We start from the raw sequence: 22,498 nt of genomic DNA, 5'->3' as shown, positions 1-22,498 counted from the left end.
TAATTCTTTGCTGCCCAGCAATTCAATCATAGATGTTTTTGACTTCTGACAAAGCAACATTTTTTTTGTTGTGCAGGATTTTCCTTGATTTTCTGGAACTCATGTGTTTATTCTTGGTGTTATCTTGACCTTTTAAGTATATATTTTATTCTGGAAAAACGCTCTATAAATATACATTTCTTACTTATTTACTTACATAGATGTACAATATAAATACATTATTGTAGCAGCCAATCAACCATCAATAAATGGAGCAGGTTGTTGAAATGCATCATGGGAGTTTTGTTCGCACCATAGGCTGTCACATTGAGGATGAACAATTCACAGAGCAGGATGTAAAGAATGGCATCAGCTCTGATGCAGATGGTGTTGTTCTGCATTCATTTGACGTGGGCTTTAACTGACCAGGGACCTACATTTGGAGGTTGGTCAGGTGGGACTATCTGCTTGGACACCAGATGGAGAAACTATACCCCTCTGCTTTTGGGAAGGCATCCCTGAGGATAATCTGGAGGAAGCATTTTAAAACTTGCGTATCATCCAAGTTGCAGTAGGCCTCTCATCATGATCATGTTTCTAACTTATTACTTTATAAAGTTCTCCCCTGTCTGAAATCTTGGCAAATGAGAGGTTACGAGAGTGGAGTCCATTATGATGTAATAATGGCTCGACTCCTCCTCCAGCCAGCTGAAATGATGCCCACTTTGTTTATACAACAAGTTCCTTGGAGGTGGAGACTTCCTGGATTGGTGACGTGCAGTGAGAAACCTTAAAGCTTGATCAATCACAGCAGAGTTAGTGTGGTTATCATTTTCATATGAAACAAAAATGTCAGTAGGTGGAGCTTAAATACGTTTTCTAATGTATCTTATTAGGTGATTTTGTGAACGGACACAAACTGATGATAAAGTAGAGGTTCAAGACCAATTTAAGAGACACTTAAATGAACATTAGTCTGCCTGTAATGTTGCAGCATTAGGATTTGGTGTCCATGTTTTGCTACTGCTGGTATCTTCAAACAAGTGCTTCAGGTGAGACAAGGGGGGGATTCTAATAGTGAGCTGGTGCATCGCCAAAGCCAGCATCTGCACCGGAGCAGATGAAGAAGCACACACGCTGGATTCTATGGACCGAGGGCTGCTTTTTATGGCTGCAGAACATTAGGTCTTGACCCTGACCGAAAAGCTATTGCTATTATCGGTGTAGGAGTGTGGGCCACATTTTCATTCTTTTATAGGGTGACTGCCGGACTTCTGATGGTGTGATATGATGAAATTTTCTCCTCGGAGAGGGATAAAGGAAATGCGCGTGGTATCATTTTTCTATCCTGGTGTTTGTGGCGCAGCACAGCGTGTGTTGTTTAGTGGGGGAGGGGGGGTGATCAAGTCGTGTAGACTCGTGTCCCTTAGTTGACCCCACACAGTGGCCTGCCCCCTGTCCTTTCGCCCGCCACCTCCTCTGCTTTTGCGCATTTATCCGGCTGGTCCTAGGTGACCGAGAGGCAACCACAACCCCTGATTAAAGGATTAGTAGGCTCAGGGTTGTCATTCACAACTCATGCTGGCTTCTATCAACCAGACATCTGGGGGAGCCACGCACAAAAAAAAACAACCCAGTCCATCCTTGTGTCATGAAAACAACCAAAACAAATCTAGGATGCAAGGGCATGAGAGTCGATCACCCCTTCTTTGACGATCATGTCATTGTCTAACCTTAATCCAGAGGTTCATGAGGAGTAGCTTCAAGAATCTCCAAACAAAGACTTGATTCACCTGCGATTGTGATTTATTATGACGGCAGATATACTTTGACACAACCACAGAACTTACTATGATGCACTCACAGCCTCCACCCTTACTACACCCTTACAAAATGGTGAACTTTGTACAAGCCTTCCTACACACTGCTGAATTTAAAGACCGCTGACAATAATGTATTAAAAATGTCCATCTATGTTGCGATGTCGAAAGGGATTGCTAGCTGTGATTGGTTGGCTGGGCGGCAAAGCACTATAGGAGCTTTTAACGTCAACTTCACGGAGAGGTTTGTTGAGTTTAAGTAAATATACTGTATGTTGTTAATTTAAACTATGTCCCATCTAGTAATAACTGTAATCTAGTTATTTGATTGATTTGATTTTTTGAGAGAAAAAGGGATTGTGGGGCCTCAACATGTATTTGAGTGGTTGAAAAATACTTCTTGGTTGATTTGTGTTTTAATGCCGTAGATAGGTTTTTTTCAAAACCTAGCCCCCGCAATAAACAAGGCAGCCATGAACTCGGACCACTTGAATATAATTGTGACAGAAGCGTGTAGCGTAGCCCCATGATAAATTATCTGGGGAGAGTAATGATAAGAGAAAAGGTTATTTAAAAATGATTCATCATGTTCATTCATCAAAATAACCTGACTTATGTCTTAAAATAATACTTTATTTAGTAATTTAGGTTTTTATTTCTGCAATTCTTTATTTTTATTTTATTTTGTCCCCCATCAAAAAGTTGAAATTAAACTATATGACAGAAGCGATTAAAAAAATAAAACGCAATCAATGCTGTCAATGAGTATAAGAAGTGTGATTTATGCCATGACATTAAATGGTTTGCCAAAAATATCAGTTATATTTTACCATAATCCAATTTAAATTCTCAATATAAATCAATGGATATCTGAATATTTTCTATTCAAATATTACATTTATTTAACACATTGGATATAAAATAATATAATAATGTTTATCCACCAATAGAAAGTATTGCTATTTATATAAGATGTCAAAAGCCTGAATTGTGAATATTCTCCTGCTCGACTCGTCACTATTAACATGTAAACTAAAACAATTTTCCTCCTAACTAACCTCTTATCATGGCGTGTAGACATCGCACCAACAAGAGGGGGATGTTTCCCGCTCGGGTTCATATCAGGTAGCTTTCATCTTCCCCCCCTCCTTCTTCACCTTTCCTTCAACTCCTCCATCCTCCCGGTGCAGCTCCCACTGCTCCTGCTGCCCTGCCAAATTCACATGTCCCGTAATCATGCTCAGCAGCCATGTGGGTCCGACCCGGAGCTCCCTCCGACTCGCCGCCGCCACCGATGGTGACCATCTCCACTGTCAAAGATCAGCCGCTCCGGACTCGCTGCGAACTCCTCCACTTGTTTATTCATTTGACATTTTTCGCACGCCGCTCAATTACGGCGGTCCACAATAGGTCAGGATATCATTTTGTAATTTTATTCTATCACGGACCGATTTCGGACACTCGAATTGTCCTGCATTAAGAAAATATCACCGCTTTCACGGAGGATCCCCGAGCCTATTATAAGTGACATCATGAGAGAGTTTTCTTTATTCTGCGGATCAACTCAGGACATTCCTACCAGATGCTGGCTTGCTCTATTTTTAGCTCTCTCTCCCCGTGTCACCTTTTGAACCCGGTTGTGATGTGGACAACAGTTTTTTTTTGTTTTGTTTTTTTTGTTCCTTTTTTGTTGCAAAGATGCTGCTGCTGATCTTGGACAATCTGTCCGCCACCTCTCGTTGTCATAAACAAGAATTTCGTGTGTGTGTGTGTGTGTGTGTGTGTGTGTGTGTGTGTGTGTGTGTGTGTGTGTGTGTGTGTGTGTGTGTGTGTGTGTGTGTGTGTGTGTGTGTGTGTGTGTGTGTGTGTGTGTGTGTGTGTGTGTGTGTGTGTGTGTGTGTGTGTGTGTGTGTGTGTGTGTGTGTGTGTGTGTGTGTGTGTGTGTGTGTGTGTGTGTGTGTGTGTGTGTGTGTCACAATGATACAACCTCCCTGTGACTCGTCACACACACCTTTTGATTCTTCCTGTTTTCGGATGTTTTCTTAATTCCTTAATATATTTTTCAACACATTTGTCTCTTCACAATTTCAATTTATGTGTAATATTGTTTTTTAACAGTCGTAGTTTAACGTAAATGTAGCTGCTTCATTGCTTCTAAATTATGTATGTATCTTTATTTAAACTCCAGTTTCTTTCTCAAAAATGTATATTTGTTTGCGACATAATAGCATTCAAGTGTAATCCTCACCTATGTCTTTAAAGTTTTCCACCAGTTTACTGGCATGCAGAAAAAAATTAAACTCAACAGTGTTAGTGTGAGTAGTTCAGATCCGTCCTAAGGTGAATATTTGATCTGTAAAGCTAGCAAGCTTGAGTCAAGTGCTGTGTCTCAAATCAAATACTTCTCTTAGTATACTAGAAGTTAGTATGCATCAGGATAGTGTACATACTAACTAGTACGCAAATTCTCAACAGATAGTACGTCTCAAATCAAACTCTGCTGCTACACACTAACAGGAAATGACGCGACAGCGTCTTCTTCTATTACTATTTAACGATGGTTGCAACCAGCTGTTTGAACACTATCGCCACCTGCTGGCAGCACGTTTTGCAAGTTTGGAAAAAGAAATAAAGAAAAAATATGAGAATCTAAATATTCGCCAGATATTTAATCTGGTATCAGCACCGAAAACGTGTTTATCCTCCTACTGCTGCTGAAAATGCACCTGTAAATATATGAATATATATGTATATATATATGACGTAACTTCCGTTTAAAACGTCACTAAGATGGAGCTGTTTAGAGTGGTTAGTGTCCATCGAACCATATTCAGTTTTGTGGGCGTTTTAGAAGAATTGAGACGCACTTACGCACTAAAAATACTAACTTTGAGTACGCAAGTATGCGATTTGAGACACAGCAAAGGTATATTTTGAGTAGCTGTTGTACATGAATTATATTTTTCTGTCTCTGGCACATTACGACTGCCCCCCACTAATGGCTTGATTCCCTTCTTTCCTCTGCAGAGAACAACAAAGGAGCCCAGTACCAGAAGGTCACAGTAAAGCCTGAGCCGATGGAGGTGGATCCAGCGCCTTCAGAAGTCACTCCCTCCACTCCTCACCTGCTGCCCTTCAGCACTTTAGGGGCCAACGAGAAGATTGAGCCGATGACAGAGCCGTCGGCGCATCCCCAGAAAGACCTCTTCTCCCAGGACATTTCCGTCAAAATGGCCTCGGAACTACTCTTTAAATTGTCAGGTGGGTTTGTGCGACGTAAACAGAGTCAACTGCAGGCACATATGTTTTATTTTGCTTAACCTTTTTATAGTGCATATATATATATATATATATATATATATAGTCCTGTCCAACTTGCGTCCTTTAACCTCTGTAGTGCAGCATCATTTCTTTATTGAACCATTTTAAGTACATTAAACAGGTCAATTTCTGTTTCTTTATTTCTCTTTTATAATCATAACTAAACAAAAGAGAGCCCTTGAAAGCGCTTGAAAGTTTTTTTTCCAATATAATCATATTATATCAAGGTTTTTGTTGGCGGATACGTTTTACCAGCCAAAGGTACTTTTAATTAATAATTGTATCAGAGTAAGTGCTGTAATTATATATTTTTTTCATTGAGTGGAGCTGAAGTGTTGCTCTAATAAACAAGATTTTTGATCAAATAATTAAACGGGCTCGGTAAAAATGGAAAATATGTTAATATGAAAAAGAATCTCAAAACAACCTTCGCCAATGGATACCTGAGCTCAAAACGTTCCTCCAAGAAAAAAAACACATAAATCTATTGAGTTCAAAGCCGTGATCAATTGCAACTGCGAGGTCATTCAGTCTGACTCCAAAGGCAGCATCTTTTCGTCCACTTTCCACATCTTGATTTTGGTACAATTTCGTAGCTATCGTAAAGGTAAGCTAGTACAGCAACTACTTTCTATTGTTTTCGTGCAAAACCTTGTCAATGCTAGTCTTTCACTATCGGCCACTGTTTTCATTCTATACCCCCAAAATGCTGCTTTTCTATGTTTAGGATTTTCATTTAGCCGACCTGGCCCTGGAGGTGACGATGCTACAGATGATACTCGGTTAAGACGCCGATCATTTTCTCCCAATACTTCCTCCATCCTAAAGAGTAACACCTTTACACACCAAGACGCCCTGTAGGGAGTAGTATCCGCACAGACCCCCCTCCCTTTCTCCCTTTGCTTTCCCCTTAATTCCGTCGATCCCTCGACTCGTTTTCAGACATGCTGGCTCAAGCACACTTGGTTGCACACGTCCCCCCACTCTCTTCCTTCCCCTCCCTCGTCCTCTCTTTGCATTTCTCCCATGCTGTATCTCCATGGTAACATGGAAAGAGACCTCTGTCCTTGGCAAGTGGTGTAATAAAGAGGGGAGTTTAGGATAGAGGGGAGGAGGGCAGTCGAGGAAGAGGGTTGGAGAAGGGCAGTTTTTTGGGGGTATGCTACATACATGCCCACCCAGGGAGGGCACGAAGCGTCGCTACCTCGGGCCACTGCGACAGTCGAACCCATGGGATTGAGATTGTACGTGAGTGGCACTGAAACGGAGTGTGCTGCCGTCACACAATAAGCAATCAATATAAATTACCCAGAGCAGCAAGACCTCAGAGACACAACTGTACCAAGGTCGCTCTCAACCACGGGATTGTTGCAGCTTTGAATTTCATTTACGTTCTTCTACTTGAGAAAAGAGAGAAGAACAACACACCCAGTGATTCAGCTTGAGCCTCGCTGCGTAATAACAACCTACATAATGAGCATTTTGATTGACGTATTTTAGCTCAGGACCCGAGATCCTTGTTAGTAAGTATGTTTTATTTATATAGCGCTTTTCCAGACCAGGGTCACAAAGCGCTTAAACAATCAAAACAATATTCAATAAAGTATATACTTTAAAGGTCAAGATAAAACTGATAACACAACAGGAGTTACTGAAAATCAAGGAAAAGCCTGAACAAATAAAAACGTCTTAAGATGTTTCTTGAAGGAGTCAGTAGATCATCAAACACAGAGGAAGATCGTTCCAAAGCGTAGGAGCAACAGTCTGGAAGGACTTCTCTCCTCTGGTCCTGAACCGTGTTCAGGAACCATCAGTAGATTCTGATCCACAGACCTCAGAGCCCGAGCTGGGGTGTAAGTCTGGATCAGATCAGTGATGTAAGGAGGAGTCTGACCATGAATAGATCTGAAAGTAAGAACCAGAATTTTAAAGTTGATCCTGAAAGAAACTGGAAGCCAGTGAAGAGTTTTAACGATCGGGGAAATGTGAGTTCTTCTACGGGAGTTCATTCAGCTACTTGTACTTGTAATGAAGTATCGTAGAGCGTACTAGGGGTTTAGCTGATTTGTGTTTCTGATGAAACCCTGATAGTAGAAGTCACATTTTTTTATGTGGCGTAAACCACACTTACTAGTTACACTTGCAGTGTGTCCCAAATCACAAAATGTAGTGCGCAATGAGCACTCGAATTGTCAGAAAGTTTGAATCGACGGACACTTTCCAACCGTGACGGCGGCCATCTTAGTGACGTAGAGGATGTTAAATGGTGAGTCTTCAGAGCAGGTACCAGCGTAAATGTCTCTAGGAAACATTAACAACCGAACAATAACACAATGAAACACAACTTAATAAGTTGTTTCTATTGGAGTAAAGCGCTGTCAAGTGTTGGCGATAGTGTTCCAACGGCTGGTTAGAATCAGCATTAAAAAGTAGTAGAAGAGGAAGCTGTCGAGTCATTTCCTGTTGGTGTGTAGCGACAGAGTTTGATTTGAGACAGCACTACCCTGTCAAAATGTGAGCACTAAAGCAAAGCAACTGACATACTAGTCATAGCAAGAGCCCTCTGGGCTAACTTTGTTCCTACAAAATAACTTTTACACCAGAGCTTCTGCACATTTCCTGGTGATTCTAATGGTACACGCCAATCTCTTTGTATTATTTTCCTGTTTGGTGTTTGTCTGTGTAGGAATATGTGCTACCACTGAGTTGACCAGCTGTTAACGCCCAACCTTATTTACACCTAAGACCCGTTTAATCTTTATTTTTATATATTTGTACATGGGTAAAAAATACATCAAATCTTAACGGTGAATCAGCAGGAGCTCTGGGCTAGAAATGGAAATAGAATTAAAAAATAAAACATAAATTAGGTAATTGTTTTCTGTGTGGCTCCTTATCAAATTGTAGCATGGACAAAGTAATATATTTGATATTTATATTTATGTAATATGCAATATATTTATGGAGCCATAATGAGGTCAGAATGTAGTAGATTGACTTATGTAGAAATGTAACTCTACACTAATTTTGCATTTATTTGTTTTATTTATAACTCTTTTAATAGTAATAATAATAACATTCATAACACTTAATAAAGTAATTTGTTTTTAGCCTCTTGAAATAACTGGTATGACTATTGAAAAAACATTTGGTGCTTTTTTCATATTTCTTAAAATAAAAGATGTACTTCCAATAAAATGAGAACTCTAGACTATTTAGCTTTATTTACAAGTTGCTTTTGTGCTTTTAAGATTGACCATTGTATCTAGCTTATTCCCCATTGCTTTCTTTCTGCTTCAAGACCCCTCACAACTGTCCAAGTATATCATTTCCCCTGAACTAATTTGAAGGTAATGAAACTTAACTGATGAAGAAGCACACATTTTTTTGCTATTGCACTTTTTGAAAAACATTATTAGCTCTTTGTATGAAATCCGACTGTTTCTAGAAGCTTTAGCTCTTTGACTGGGTCCTTAAGATACTCAATAGTACTCTGTCTTTGAGATCACGAGTCCTATGTCCATGAAAACACCCACTCTGTCCAGGGGATAGTTACTAAAACCAAATAGTTCTAGAATACGCTGCTAAAAACTGAAAAAGGTTCCGACGGTGCAGCTTATGTCTGCGTTCTTCAGCAAACATTTTCACTGGCGGACAAAAGTAGAGGTTGCCATCAAAGACGTTTCAAACAAAGCATTTTAAATGAAGCGTCGTATTAGTAAAAAGTGGCATCGTGATCCCTGATGTTAGACATGAGCTTTACCACTTGACTGCTGCGTTCTTGTCAGTCCTTTCCTCTTTTTTTTGTGCAGAAAAAGCTACACGACAGTCTGTCATCTTGCCAGATGAGAACAGTGAGGGCGATCAAAGCCTTCATTTAGCCTATTTTGTAAAATACTGAGCTCTTTTATGGATTTTGACATCAAATCACAAAACAGCGACTGAAATAGCACCTGCTCTCAGTCGGTTTGAAACTCACAGGACATTAAAAGAAGTGACAGAACAGGGCGTCAGTGGGTTTGATGGCGGAGTGAAATAATAAGAACACATTTTACAACATTTTGTCACAAACAAAAAAAACTTTTTTTTTTTTAATTTATGTATCCGCCTCTCATCGTTACAAATGTCAGAGCGGAACCTTCCCCTGCAGGTTCTGGTTCTGGTCGTCTTGCAGAGTGGTCAGCTTTTGAAAGAAGCGTAAAAGTATGTTAAAGTTAAAGTCACCGAACTGGTTTTGTCTGTAAAAATGTGTGGTATATATCTATATATTAGATCAATTTCATCTAGTTTATGATATTATCTATTTTTCTTAACATCACTGTATAAGCCCAAACAAAAATGTGCTTTTAGCTGACGTTAAAATTATCGATAAAAGGAAGAAAACAAGGAGCGTTTATCGATCGTAGACTTTCGAGGCTACAAAAAATGGGGACATCAAACAAAAACCAATGTTCCAACAAATCACACTATTGATTTTAGGAAAGGTTTGATGCGTTATGTTAGGTGGTCTCTGGTGGTAAAAACAGCTTCTTGGAAAATGACATTTTTAAGAGGGGGGGGGGGGGGGAAGACACTCAAAAGTTGGTTTCATAATCCACGAGTCATCATAAAACTATCGCAATCCAGAGTAATTATTAAAGTAGATTAGGTTAAAGTGATCCTAATTAACTTTCAATGAGAGACGGTCATTTGTGAATATATTAGATCTGGGTTGTAAACTTTTAAGCTGTTACATTTCTTTGCGAGTCGGCCCTTGAAGGGGCCAGATTAAGGGTCCTGTGCGGGTGATTGTGGAACTGGATCGGAAGAACTTTAAGTGGAACTGAGACGGAAGAAGAAGAGACGATATTAAGTCACACAGGCAGAAATTAAGAGAGTCGTCTTGAAGAGAGAAAACCTGTAAATATAATCTGTCAAAAGACAAAAAAATCTGTCTGGAAACGTAAATAATTATACAAATAGTGCTGACAGTTTTGTCGCTTAGACGGTGATTTGAATGACCAGCTCATGTAACATACAATTTATAGTTAAACATTTAGATCTTTATCACTTTTTAAAGTGTTTTTCTCTTCTTTTTTTTTGTTCCCATACAGAAAAAGTCAGCAAAGCAAACAACCACAAGGACAACATGGTGGGGATTAACAGGTGAGGCATCTCCGTTTGTTTGTCACAATCTGTTGGGTTTGATTGCCGGGATAGTGTGTCTTACGTTTGACGTTTCTGTGTTTCAGTCCTTTCTTGGACGACTGCTTCAGACAATCACCTTTCAACTCGCGCTCCAAAAGCTTGTCTCCGGCCGAAGCTAGCTCGTCCACCAGGTTTCATGGTGAGGATCCTTTGATGGGCTCTTTAAAGTTGTATCAATCGCTGTCAGAAGCGAACCGTTTTTTTCAAAGGTTAGAGAGAGTTTCTGATGAACCACGTGAAGCTTCAAGGACGAATCGCAATTTTTTTTTCGCTCGACCCCATTTTGCTTGATTTCGACCTGGGTTCTGCTCCTCTCTGACCTGGAGGCCTCCTGACCAGGGCATCCCACGTCTCCTCCTCCTCCTCCTCTTCAACTCCTGGCATCGCGGACCTTCCCTTCACATTACTTTGGCACAGAGATCCTGAGGTTAATTAGCTTGCGCCAGCTTCGCCTGTCCCTTTGCCAGTTAATGAAAATCTGATTGGCTTCTGGGTGTCAAAGAGTGTCCTGAAAGTTAATTCGCCTCGCCCACCCCCTCTTTCCCTCGTGTGTTTAAGCATTACATTCGACCTCTGCTGCTCTCTCTTTTACTGTAGTTTTGCTCTTCTTTATCTCCTCCTGTGGGTGCATTGACACACTTTTCTCTCCAGTGTTTCCACTGGTTTTCTTTTGACTAAGCAATGTTGCTGGTTAATTTATGGCGGCGCTGAATGCGAAGGTCAGAATCAATCTTTTTTTTTTCAAGTCCATTCCTCTCCTGCTGAGGCTCGGACTGAGTGCTATTAGATCATTCACATTTCAGAACTTCAACAGTATGATCCTCTGCAGGGCGTAACCGTTATTTCATCTCTGATATAAGTATTGTTTTAATTTGATCACCCTGTATTATTCCATATTATATACATTGAGTTAAACAAAAAATATATATATTTAAGAGTGAAGACTTCACTCTTTGAAGTTTTAGTCTTTGTTCTTTTAATACTAATTTTCCCCCTGAGCTACACAGTCTCCGTCACATGAATCTACAGTTGAGAAAAAGAAGAGAATGATTACGGAGCTCTTCAGTAAGTCGCTCCCGACCAGTCGTTAAATCTAAGGTCCAGTCCTGGAGGTTGGAAAACATCAAACATTGTTTGATATCATCACAAGTTGCAGTGAAACCAGAGTGACATCTTTATTTAATTATTTATTTATTTATCAATGAAAATATTGAGAAAAGAAGAATACATTGTACATATCAGTCATGTCTTGTGTTTTCTTATAATAATACGTAAATGAAAATGTATATTGTCTTTTTAATTATTAATAATAAGTAAGTAATTTTTATTTGTATAGCGCTTTTCCAGACCAGGGTCACAAAGCGCTTAAACAATCAAAACAATATTCAATTAAGTATATAAGAATACTTTAAGGTAATGCATGCAGTACCGGTATTTTATTTATGTTTTAATTACTGAAAATATTATTAATAAAAAAACAATACATATTAAACATCAGTATTGTGTTGTTTTAAAAAATATATATATATATATATATATATATATATATATATATATATATTTGTTTTAATAATAAATAAGTACATAATATATGTATATTTTTTTTAATTATTACTCTAGTGATTATGTTGTACATTATGTATAGCTGTATTGTATTTTGATTTTGTGCAAAAAACAATCTAGTCTTGATCAGTAACCCTTCACGATTTACTCTTAGTAAAATCTTAACCCTGAGACTAGTCCTTAGATGTGATGGTCTTTTTTTTCTTGAGTTTTCTAGATCTTTTTAAAGTCTTCCGCTGTGTGCTTGAGAAAGAGTGTTTATATCGTCCAAGACAGAACATTTCTTCAGGGGAAAAAATGCATCAGACAGTGTAAAACCTATTTTATATAGATCGCTAAATTCATTTTGTTTTCAAAGTCATTTTAGCTAAAAAGAATATATATATTTATTCTTGACCCTGACTAAACGTCTTTTGCCCTATTCTGGTCATGAAAACCAACCTACCTTGTGGGAAAAAGTCTGTTTTTACAAAAACCGCAGAGAAGATTACGACATCTGCGGCTGGCCACGTTCATCCTCGACGGTGTCGAGCCTTGAATGTTTGTTGTTTTCGTGTCTTCGGTCCTCACAGCCCTAATTAAACCATTACCCACGTCCAGACCTCCGCCACGCCCTAATTGGCTTAATCATCGACGTGTTTGTTCGGCTGCAGCCTCCAGCTCGTGCCGACTGGCTCACCCTCACCTTGGTTGACCTCGACACCCCTCTTTTCCCTCTCGCGAGAATCGGGAACAAGTTAATGCCTTTATGGGCTTAGTCTTTCACAGAGTCGGGTTTTTGGAAACGAGCCATAGAGGAGAGGTATTCGGGGTGGAAAAGGAAATAGATGAGGATGTAGTCGGAGTCCAGTTCTGGTCCACTTGAAGGAACATTTTTGCAACTAGAGTTTGATCCTCAGACACCGAGTTCATAGATTTTTCACGATACAAGCGACTATGAAAACAGGATTGTTTCCTGTCGCTACTTCACAATCCATTTTTAGGCTCCAGTGATTTTCTCAGGATCAGAGAATATTGAATTGTATTGTGCAGAAGTTTATTTCTGTCAACTAGTAAACCTCCACCTCATTCACATCTAAAATCACAGTCTAAAACCATTGAAGAATTGTGTTGTTTCAACGAAGTTCTCTAACCACCAGGATCCTTGACTATTGGAAGCCACCACAGAATCTTACGTTAAAGCTGATTTCTTTTAGTTTTTCTGTTTAATTCTGTGTTTTCCTTTTTGTTTTTGTTGGTCCTGAAACTGGCAGCAGTTTGAAGCCCCACTAGAAGATCCTAACCTTCCTAAATCCAGATGAAACTTGATCATCTGTCCTCTGTCCCACGCCCTGCTTTGTTTAGACGAGTCCCTTGGAGGTGGAGACAAACATGATCTATTAAATAAGATTTAATCTCCAGAAAAACAAAGAGGTTTAAGTGGGCGGGGCTTAATCACATTTTCTAATGTATATATTTCAATGAAAAGAGAGTTTTGTACTGCTGAGTACAATAGAGGTCGAATAAACACTTGAATAAAAAAACAATAATACATATCAAGACAAAAATCCTGCACGTCCTGAATGTTCAGGTCAGCGGTGAAGAAGACAACTCTAGTAGATGCAGCTCTTATGCATCTTGATGTTGTTTATAGGGATAAGATCTCGATCAGGTCCAGCAGATCAACTAGTCTGCGGTCGTGACTTGACTTATTAAGGATGTGTCACCCTAAAGAGGCTCGACTGAGGGGTGACAAGAGGTGGAGCTGTTTAGTTCTTTTACTAGTCTTGTCTTGTATTTCTTTTAAATCGAGTAATAAATAATAATGTAATATTTACAGCCGAATTAATACTGTATGAACGAATATAACGTGATCAAGACCTTTTTAATCTCCACCAACAATATCAATACATGTTTCAGTCAAATAAAACTCGCTTTAGAATGATGTCCTGAATGAATCGACTTCTTCACAAACCTTACTTTTACTTCCAATAATAATAAAAATGAAATACGAGGGGAAGATTCAATTAAAATATCTCGCAGCGTTTTTTTTTGTTTTTTTTTTCCTCCTCCTTTTCCATCAAGTGAAGGATGAAAGGAGCGCACCGCTGATGTACAGTGAGGAGCTGCAGGCTTCACAGCGAAGAACTTGTGATTTCTGTTGACATTAAGAATCCACTTACAGTGTCTGCCACCCGCAGGCCAAACAAGGAGCATCTGTCAAATGGTAGCAGGCAGGTTTTCATTCCTGTGGGTTCACAAATTAACCCACGCGATATCACACGCCGCACCGACACGACTGCGGAGTTTGTGTTGATATCAAGGAACTCAACTTGGCAGGATTACGTGTAGAACATTGCACTTCACATGAAGAACATTGCACTTAACGCTCAGTACTTTACACCTCCCTCTTGCAGCGTTTACATTTGCCAGTGGAAAAGACCATGAGTACAGATGAGCATATACAGAGACGTACCATTATTTTCCTTTGTTTTGTCTCATTTTATTCTTATTATTAATTATCGTTTTCTTATGCTTTTATATCACCGCCTTGCCGCGCTCAAGAAAATGTATATTTAAAAAAAGAAATCTTGATTTGTGCATTGTTCAGTTAATATTTATGTTTATGTAATTATACTATAATGAACAATATGTTAAGAAAAATCCTCCGAAATATAAAGCAAGTAATTATAAATTGGGAAAACGTTCTGCTACTTTTCTTTTGGATTGAGGGAGAAAACTATTGAGGAAAATTGAGTCGTCATCTTTCTTACGTCTGGCGAGGAGATTTAAGGGGCGACAAATTAAGCTTATTATAAAAAAAAACAACATATTAATTAAGTCGTCCAGATAAGACGTATATAAATGTCCCCGATTCCGCAATTTATTTCTCAGTGTTTAGGAAAGCCTTGAACCACATGCCAATAATGGTCAAACACTTTTTCTTGGCAGGTACAAGCCTGAGCTGCAATCTGCTGTAATCCAGTCACTTGTAGTGGTTATAAATAGTGGTTGTGCCATTTTTTTTCTCGACATCAAAGACTGAGGGAGGTGTTGTGTGGATCACCGGCATATGTCACTACCTGGGTCTCCCAATTTTTGCAGGAGTGTTATGGTGAATGTTGCTGTGAAATAGGCTTTTAAGTTTTTATAAGAAATGTTGCAGCATCTCAATTGTGAGTCGCTTCCTTCGACAGACTCCTCTTTGTGTGACTTCATAACAACACACACACTAAAAAACACTTTAAATCTGAAGACATTTACACAAGTAACAGTGACAGATAACAGTGTAAGATATTATGGGATAGAGCATACTTTAAACATGCATTGATGTTATATTTATTTTTTGTGCATATAGAACACATATGGAAAGGAAAGTCTGGTTGAGTTTATATATTTTCTATTAAAGCACCACAGAACGGTTTATATAGGAATAAATAAAAAAAATCACCTGCTTTGATTGTTAAACCATCTTAAAATGGATTTGCCGTTTTTTAATTTGTCTAAATGTTGCCAATCGTTTTCTTTTTGTCGACCTAATTTCTTACAATTGTTAGTGAAAATCAAGATCAAGCGAGCTTTTGCCCTTTTGCCTAAATTATGTTTTAAATTATTTTTTGGTCTTGGGGACTCGGGGCAAATTGTCTTTAGGTATGTGTGAATGGTTGTGTGTCTTTGTGTTCCCCTGCGACAGACTGGCGTCCTGTCCAGGGTGTCCCCCCGGGTCCAGCCCCCCGCAAGCAATCAGGGAATAAACGGCATAGAAAATGAATGAATGAATCATTTTTGGTCCTTCATTCGTTATAGTCACAAGACTTACTATTAGGGGTTTATTAGCAAGTATCTGGCGATACAATTGTATCACGATACAGAGGCAAAGATACGATATATTGTGATACTGTAGGAACAAGGATTTATTTGTAGTGTTGTCTGTGTACTAGCCTCTGGTGTTGCAGAATTTAGATGGATGGATGGATGGATGGATAGGTAAACGTTATTGCATACATACGGTATTATTATTTATTATATATATTTATATATTTATTTTAAGCACACTCTATCAAAGTTTAAACCAGAAAAGAACAATGGTAACATGTAGCACAAGCCAAATATTTGAAAGAAAAAAGACCATATAGTGCTGAGGTTCTTTTGATTTCCGGAGCTTAAGGGAACCAGTTGAAATACTACGAGCAAATTCATCGACACGTGGTTGTTTGCAGTACAAATATTACTATGTTATGTGTGAATCTATGGTTCTTATCATCCACAGCAAAAGTTTTTGAGCAGGGTTTAAATCAAATAAAATCCCAGGCCTTAAGCTTGAACCTTTTTTTGCCTCCACTCTGATTGAATTTGACACTAACTTTTTGTACTTGAATCTCATCTTTTTTTTTCTTTTTTTCAACTCTTCAGATTCGGAAAAAGAGGAGGATGAACCAGGAAACGGGATTTCTCAGTGGAGGCTAAGTGAGCAGCTCTTCCCGTGCCCTGTGTGTGGGAAAGTGTTTGGAAGGCAACAGACTCTGTCGCGGCACCTTTCTTTACACACAGGTAATTGAAGCTGCAAACCCGATGTTTCCTCTTTGACTTCATCAGTAAGTAAATAACGAAGCCAAACCCCGGATTAACCTTCCTTTAAAGAGATGAGTCTTGCTGGATCGTCTCGTTGACCCAGTGTGACGGTCAGTGATTTAAAATGAACTAGTTCAGTTCATAGTTCTGGATTGGCATTTTTCAAAAGTTCACAGCTCCAAGAATGAACTAGTTCATAGTTCTTTTTTCTATATTTTGCTATAAAATGCTTTGCCAAAGCCTTCATATTACCAAAGTCAGTATTTAACATGAAACATATTCATCAGATTTCATAGTCGTATCAGAAACTATTTTACATGTATTGTCATTATTGTAAAAACAGAGGAATTGTATGCGTTGTAACATTACAGTATAGAATATAATAAATAAAATGTATATAAACTAATTGATATGATTAAAATACAATAGTGGACATCGGGCAACCATCTCGACAAAGATGAACCGAAAGCTTGAGACATTCACTCCTAAATGAACAAGTTCACAAAAGCGTTCTTAAGGCAAAAAACAGGAAAATATGAACTAAGGTAAGGTAAAACTTTATTAGTTCACAAACTATCGTCCAACACCTGCAACGGTACGGACGGTGCATTATGGAAACGCTTTTCCAGTATCACAATATTGGGCAGAAATGTACCCCCAAATATACTTGAGTTCAACCCCTCCCATGTATGTGTTGTTTTTAACGTCACACACACACACACACACACACACCATCTGAACATGCTGACTGTGAACAGCTTGGCCACACCACAGAGAGCAGACGCGGGGGCATATGTCAGTGTGATGGTCTTTTTGGTTTCCCTGTCGACATAAAGGTTGCTGGCTTCATCTCCTTGGGGCAAAATGCAGTGTGTAAGCATGTGTGCGCTATTTTGGTGTGGAAATGAAGGTAGTGTGTGTCCGTGCTCCTACCAGTGTCGCTCGGCGCCGAAGCTCGGGGTCAAGGTCCTCCATCAGACACGGACCCGGTGTTGTTCGTTCGTACATCTCAACTCACTTAAGACTGTCAGAGTTTAACGTTGATTTATCAAACGGTTGCACCGATTTGTTGTTGAAATGCTTTGCACACAAATATTAGATTTACACTCTTACAATGCATGAGTAGAACTGGGCACTGATGCATCAGAGGCAGAAATAACTGTCGAAATCCTGTCGAATCCTTGGTTATAAAAAAAAAAGAGTTTTTTGGGCTGTAAGGGAACGTTTTGAAAAGCAGTGTCTAGAACATTGAAGTAATTTGAAGCAATTTAATTGTGAAAATTCTAAAAGATGACGAGTAAATTGCGAGCGATTATCTCATATTTAAAGGGCAACTAATGTGAAAAGTTCAACTCTACTGACTCATTCACAAATGTTGAAGTCTTCCTCTCCCAAGATTCAGGAAGTCGATCGTCATGATTTGAACTTTTTACTTTATAAAGTTCTCCCCCGTCTGAAATCTCAGCGAACAAGAGGTTACGAAGGCCAAGTTCATTATGACGTAATAATGGCTTCAATCCTCCTCCAGCCAGCTGTAATCACGCCCCGCTTTGTTTAGACAACGAGTCCCTTGGAGGTGGAGACAAACATGATCTATTAAATAAGATTTAATCTCCAGAAAAACAAAGAGGTTTAAGTGGGCGGGGCTTAATCACATTTTCTAATGTATATATTTCAATGAAAAGAGGGTTTTGTACTGCTGAGTACAATAGAGGTCGATAGAATTTACGACGATATTTTAAACGCAAAGCGTCGCTAAACATCAGCACAGTTTTAAAGAGCAAGGTGGGAATTGAACCTGTCCAATAAAGTATTCTCGTCTCAAAGAAATAGGAAGTACTACTCGTAAACCGTGAATGGATTTTCTTGAGGTGCTGAAGTTACCATCATCATCTGTCGTCCTCTCTCCTCGTCTGCTACTTACTTTGACAGTTGTGTTAAAAAAAAAAATCCATGTGTCAGTCTTGTTTGATAAAAAAATATCTCATGAAAGTTTAATTAAAGACCAATAACTACTTCAGTTTTGACATCATCAGTTATGACATTATACTGACAAAAACCGAAAGAAACATGGAATGCCTAAAAGAACGGTTAGTCACATGATACACACAATAGATCAGACCTTGAAGTATATCATGTATAAATGCATTAACAAATGTATTTAGTATTTATTATTCATTTACATTTCAACATAACACTAATTTTACTTTTTGTGTGTAATTTTTCGAGTATATATTAATCCCTCAAAACGTTTTTTATAAGTTAGCTGAAGAAATGTTTTGAGAAAAACTCGTATATACATGAATAAAATTGTATCTTATTTAGCTTAATAAATGTCGGCCTAATGACGAATGTTCTTTATGGATTTTTTTGTCTTTCTTTTTGCTTGACGGCCCCTAACAACATTCACAGAATGTAATGAATTGAATGTGGCCCTTGAAGAACTACAATTGCCCACCCCTGCAATAGATACTCATTTATTGATGGCAAGTTATTAATAAAAAATAAAAAACAAGGTCATGTGCCCTTTTAAGATATTAAACTTTGTGCTTTTATAACTATTAAAACATCATTTTTTTTGGTCTTTTCATCCTCATCAGGTTTGGTTTTGATGAACATTTGAAGATGTTCCGCTGCAGGTGGTGAAGAATGATTTTCGAGGAGAAAAATAATAACACAACAGTGACAAGAGAGAGAGAGAAAAGTGGTGTTAAGCGTGTCTCTTGTTTTTTCCCGTTGCAGAGGAGAGGAAGTACAAGTGTCACCTCTGTCCTTACGCAGCCAAGTGCAGGGCGAACCTCAATCAGCACTTGACCGTCCACTCTGTCAAGCTGGTCAACACAGATGCTGAGCAGATTGTCAGCGCCATCACAGCTGCGGACCCCGGCGAGCGCAAGAACTGCCCCTACTACTACAGGTAATGATCTCATCATCGCTCCCCAACACGCCAAAAGAGCGATTAGCGCCGCGTCGCATTGATTTAATTTCACCAAAAAGTGATTTTAATCCAGGTTATTTTTTTCGCCATAATTCTCTCCCCGACCGAGAGAGGTTTGCCGATCCTCTGGACTCGGTCGCCGGATTTCTCTAAGGTTCACCGATGAACATGTTATATCTTGTTAGTTTAATCCACGCCAGGGTTAAAGATGTCGTCGCTTCTCTGGTTTTATGTGCTTCCGTGTTGTGCTGGCGGGATGTGGTCACTCCTCAGACCGATGCCAATCTCGCCGTCATGATAGCGAAACTTCTTAGCGGCGGCGCTCGGCGGCTGCCAGGAGGCAAACTGTGATACATTTCCGGAGCCAGGCTCGGAGCTTATTCTGTCTTTTCCCGCGGTCGCACTTAGCTAAGCTCGCTGGCTTCAGAAGGAGACACGATTTGAGGACTTCTTTGGTTCATCTACGCAAAGTATTTGAGTAAAAATAACCTTTTTTTTCTGACTTTCACATAAAGTGAATTAAATGAAGATTGCTATAAACATCCCAGTCCTCAGGTAGACAACGATACACGTGACATGGTGTTGGTGGGCAGGAAAAAAGTATGACCTTCATGAAGTCTAGACTTTCAACAGGTTTTATGCTTCAAAATTAAATGATTTTGTTGATTCAAGACCAATTTTTAATACTTTTGCTGTGCAAAAAGCCGCAATTCATATAGTGTCCACACGAGGCTGTAGAGAGCTTGGATGTCGTGTACACGTCGAGCCAAAATATACTGAAATAATAGGCATTTAAAAAAACTTTTTTACAGGAGGTTGATTCGCTGTGTCGACCCCTGAAGGGAGCAGAAGAAAGGAAAAAAAGAAGTCTGGTTGCGAAATAAATGGCTTTGGTCTTGAATGCTAATTCCACTATCAGCACTTACTTTACTGTGTGTATCTTTTGATTTAATATTTATTAACTAATTGACTTGACTCACAAGCGAGCGTTTATTGGCTTATTAGCAGCCTCGCCGCGGTTTCATCAACCAATGATAATTCAGCACACTCAACTACAGCGACACAGTACAGCATTTCCAAGATGGCCGTCACCTCAGATGGGCTTCAAAAAACATGGTTTGGTATTATATCTATGTTTAAATTAATTAAACCTCCTCCAAAGTTTCCATTTTAGCTGCAAAATAGACCACAAGTTCAGCTCTAGCTGTAACAACGTAAAAGCTTAAGCTTAAAAAAAAATCAACGCTTTTCAGAAAAGAATCACATTTGACGTAAATCCCATTGATTTTTGGTGTTTGTGTGTTAACACCTAAAACACAAACATTATAGTATAGAATTTTGGGAGATATTGTAGCTTCCACTCATCCGTGTCAAAGATGACAGGTTTATGATGCTACAAATCAATAATTATTCCAAGCTACTATCAATCACTGTCATTGGTAGCTTCCATCAGGCATTTTCAAATGTGAGGCCAAGAGAAAAAAAAGTCGCTTCTACCATGTGATTTCCACCAAGAAGGTATTAATACTTTCATAGAAACATTTTGCCGATAACATATATGGTTTTGGAAAAATACTCAAAATTTGCCAGCTCATTTGCAGTTATCCAAGCAACTCCTTTAATTTAATTTTACTCAACATATCTCTGACACTATCAGACACATTTATAGCATTTGAAACAAACTTTTTACCGGATATATTTGCTCATCAAAGAAAACTTTTATTGTGTGCAACACCAAAGTTTTATGCTGCTCGTCATTGTCGTCTTCACACTCGCAACCAAAAAAAATCTTGCTGCTGATTTCCAGCCACGTAAACGGCTCCCGTTTGTGTTTGGTATGACAAACTCATTCGATTGACGGATGTTGATGAAAGAAAAAAAAAAAAAAAGGTGATGCTTCCTGTAGGTTGTCCGGTGCGGAATCACAGCGTGTCCACGAACATACATCTGCCCTCCCGTATCAAACCACTTCTTGATCAGACACGGAAACTCGGCCAAGACGTGTCAACTTGCCAATTTATGCGGGCACAATCTAACACTAAAGCTGTCTCTCATTCTCGCCATCTCCCTTCCCCTTCCTCTCTGTTCTCTGTCCAGCTGCCATGTGTGCGGATTCCAGACGGAGCTGAATGCCCAGTTTGTCGGCCACATGTCGCTCCATGTGGACAAGGAGCAGTGGATGTTCTCGCTCTGCTGCAGCGTCTGCGACTACGTCTGCATGGAGGAGAACGACATGAAAAACCACATTAGTACAGGACACGCAGGTACACCGTCGCACTTCCTTAGACTCGTCGTCGATCCTTCCTGGCATTTCTATCAGTCAATTACTAAGCGCTAAAAAAAAGTGTAGCACTCTTTAATAAGGCGTTTATTGGATTTTTGGAGAAGGGCTCTTCAAAATATTGTCGCCGATTTCACGGTGGAATTCATGGCCCACGGTAAGAGAAGGCGACGTTGACCTGCCTGGAAAACCTTCAAGGATGTGGACCCTGCTGTCCCGGCTTTGAAATACCTGCCAACTTAACCGGATACTCGATACACAGAGAAGCGGCGACTCTATCTGAGCCGCACAGATGGTCACACTCCCCCCACAGGGGTCCACCTACCTTAAGATGCCCATATCACTGGTGTACATGATCTTCTGGCAGGGTCGGACCCTACGTTTGTAGGAGAATGGAGACTATACCTTCTGGCTCAGCTCTTTAATTCTGTGCAAAAGGGGTTAAAAAACACCCTCAGACCTGCTTCTTAATCACAAGCTTCTCCTTTAGACTATTGTAACAGTTTATTTTCATGTCTAAACTAGAAGGATCTGTCTCGCCTGCAGGTAATACAAAACTCTGCAGCGAGAATTCTGACCCGCTCTAGTAGAAGAACTCGCATTTCTCCGATCCTTAAAACTCTTCACTGGCTGCCAGTTTCTTTCAGGATCAACTTTAAAATTCTGGTTCTTACTTTCAGATCTATTCATGGTCAGACTCCTCCTTCCATCAGTGATCTGATCCAGCCTTACACCCCAGCTCGGGCTCTGAGGTCTGTGGATCAGAATCTACTGATGGTTCCTGAACATGCTTCAGGACCAGAGGAGAGAAATCCTTCCAGGCTGTTGCTCCTAAGCTTTGGAATGATCTTCCTCTCT

General features: G+C 39.4%; 1 protein-coding gene across 2 annotated transcripts in view; it reads left to right on the top strand.

Moving 5' to 3' along the window:
* znf827 (zinc finger protein 827) overlaps positions 1 to 22,498 on the top strand; it is an 86,947-nt gene that overhangs the window by 51,904 nt on the left and 12,545 nt on the right. For both annotated transcript variants that reach the window (XM_087807790.1, XM_087807781.1), the window contains exons 6-11: positions 4,827 to 5,060; positions 10,214 to 10,265; positions 10,352 to 10,446; positions 16,263 to 16,400; positions 19,164 to 19,338; positions 21,457 to 21,623. In XM_087807790.1, coding sequence (XP_087663916.1) covers positions 4,827 to 5,060; positions 10,214 to 10,265; positions 10,352 to 10,446; positions 16,263 to 16,400; positions 19,164 to 19,338; positions 21,457 to 21,623 — 861 coding nt within the window. The remainder of the gene's footprint in view (positions 1 to 4,826; positions 5,061 to 10,213; positions 10,266 to 10,351; positions 10,447 to 16,262; positions 16,401 to 19,163; positions 19,339 to 21,456; positions 21,624 to 22,498) is intronic.

The sequence above is a fragment of the Callionymus lyra genome, chromosome 1, assembly GCF_982586985.1.
Source record: "Callionymus lyra chromosome 1, fCalLyr1.hap1.1, whole genome shotgun sequence".
NCBI lineage: Eukaryota > Metazoa > Chordata > Actinopteri > Syngnathiformes > Callionymidae > Callionymus > Callionymus lyra.
Note: the sequence above shows the minus strand (reverse complement) of the source record. Positions and strands in the feature narration are given on the sequence as shown.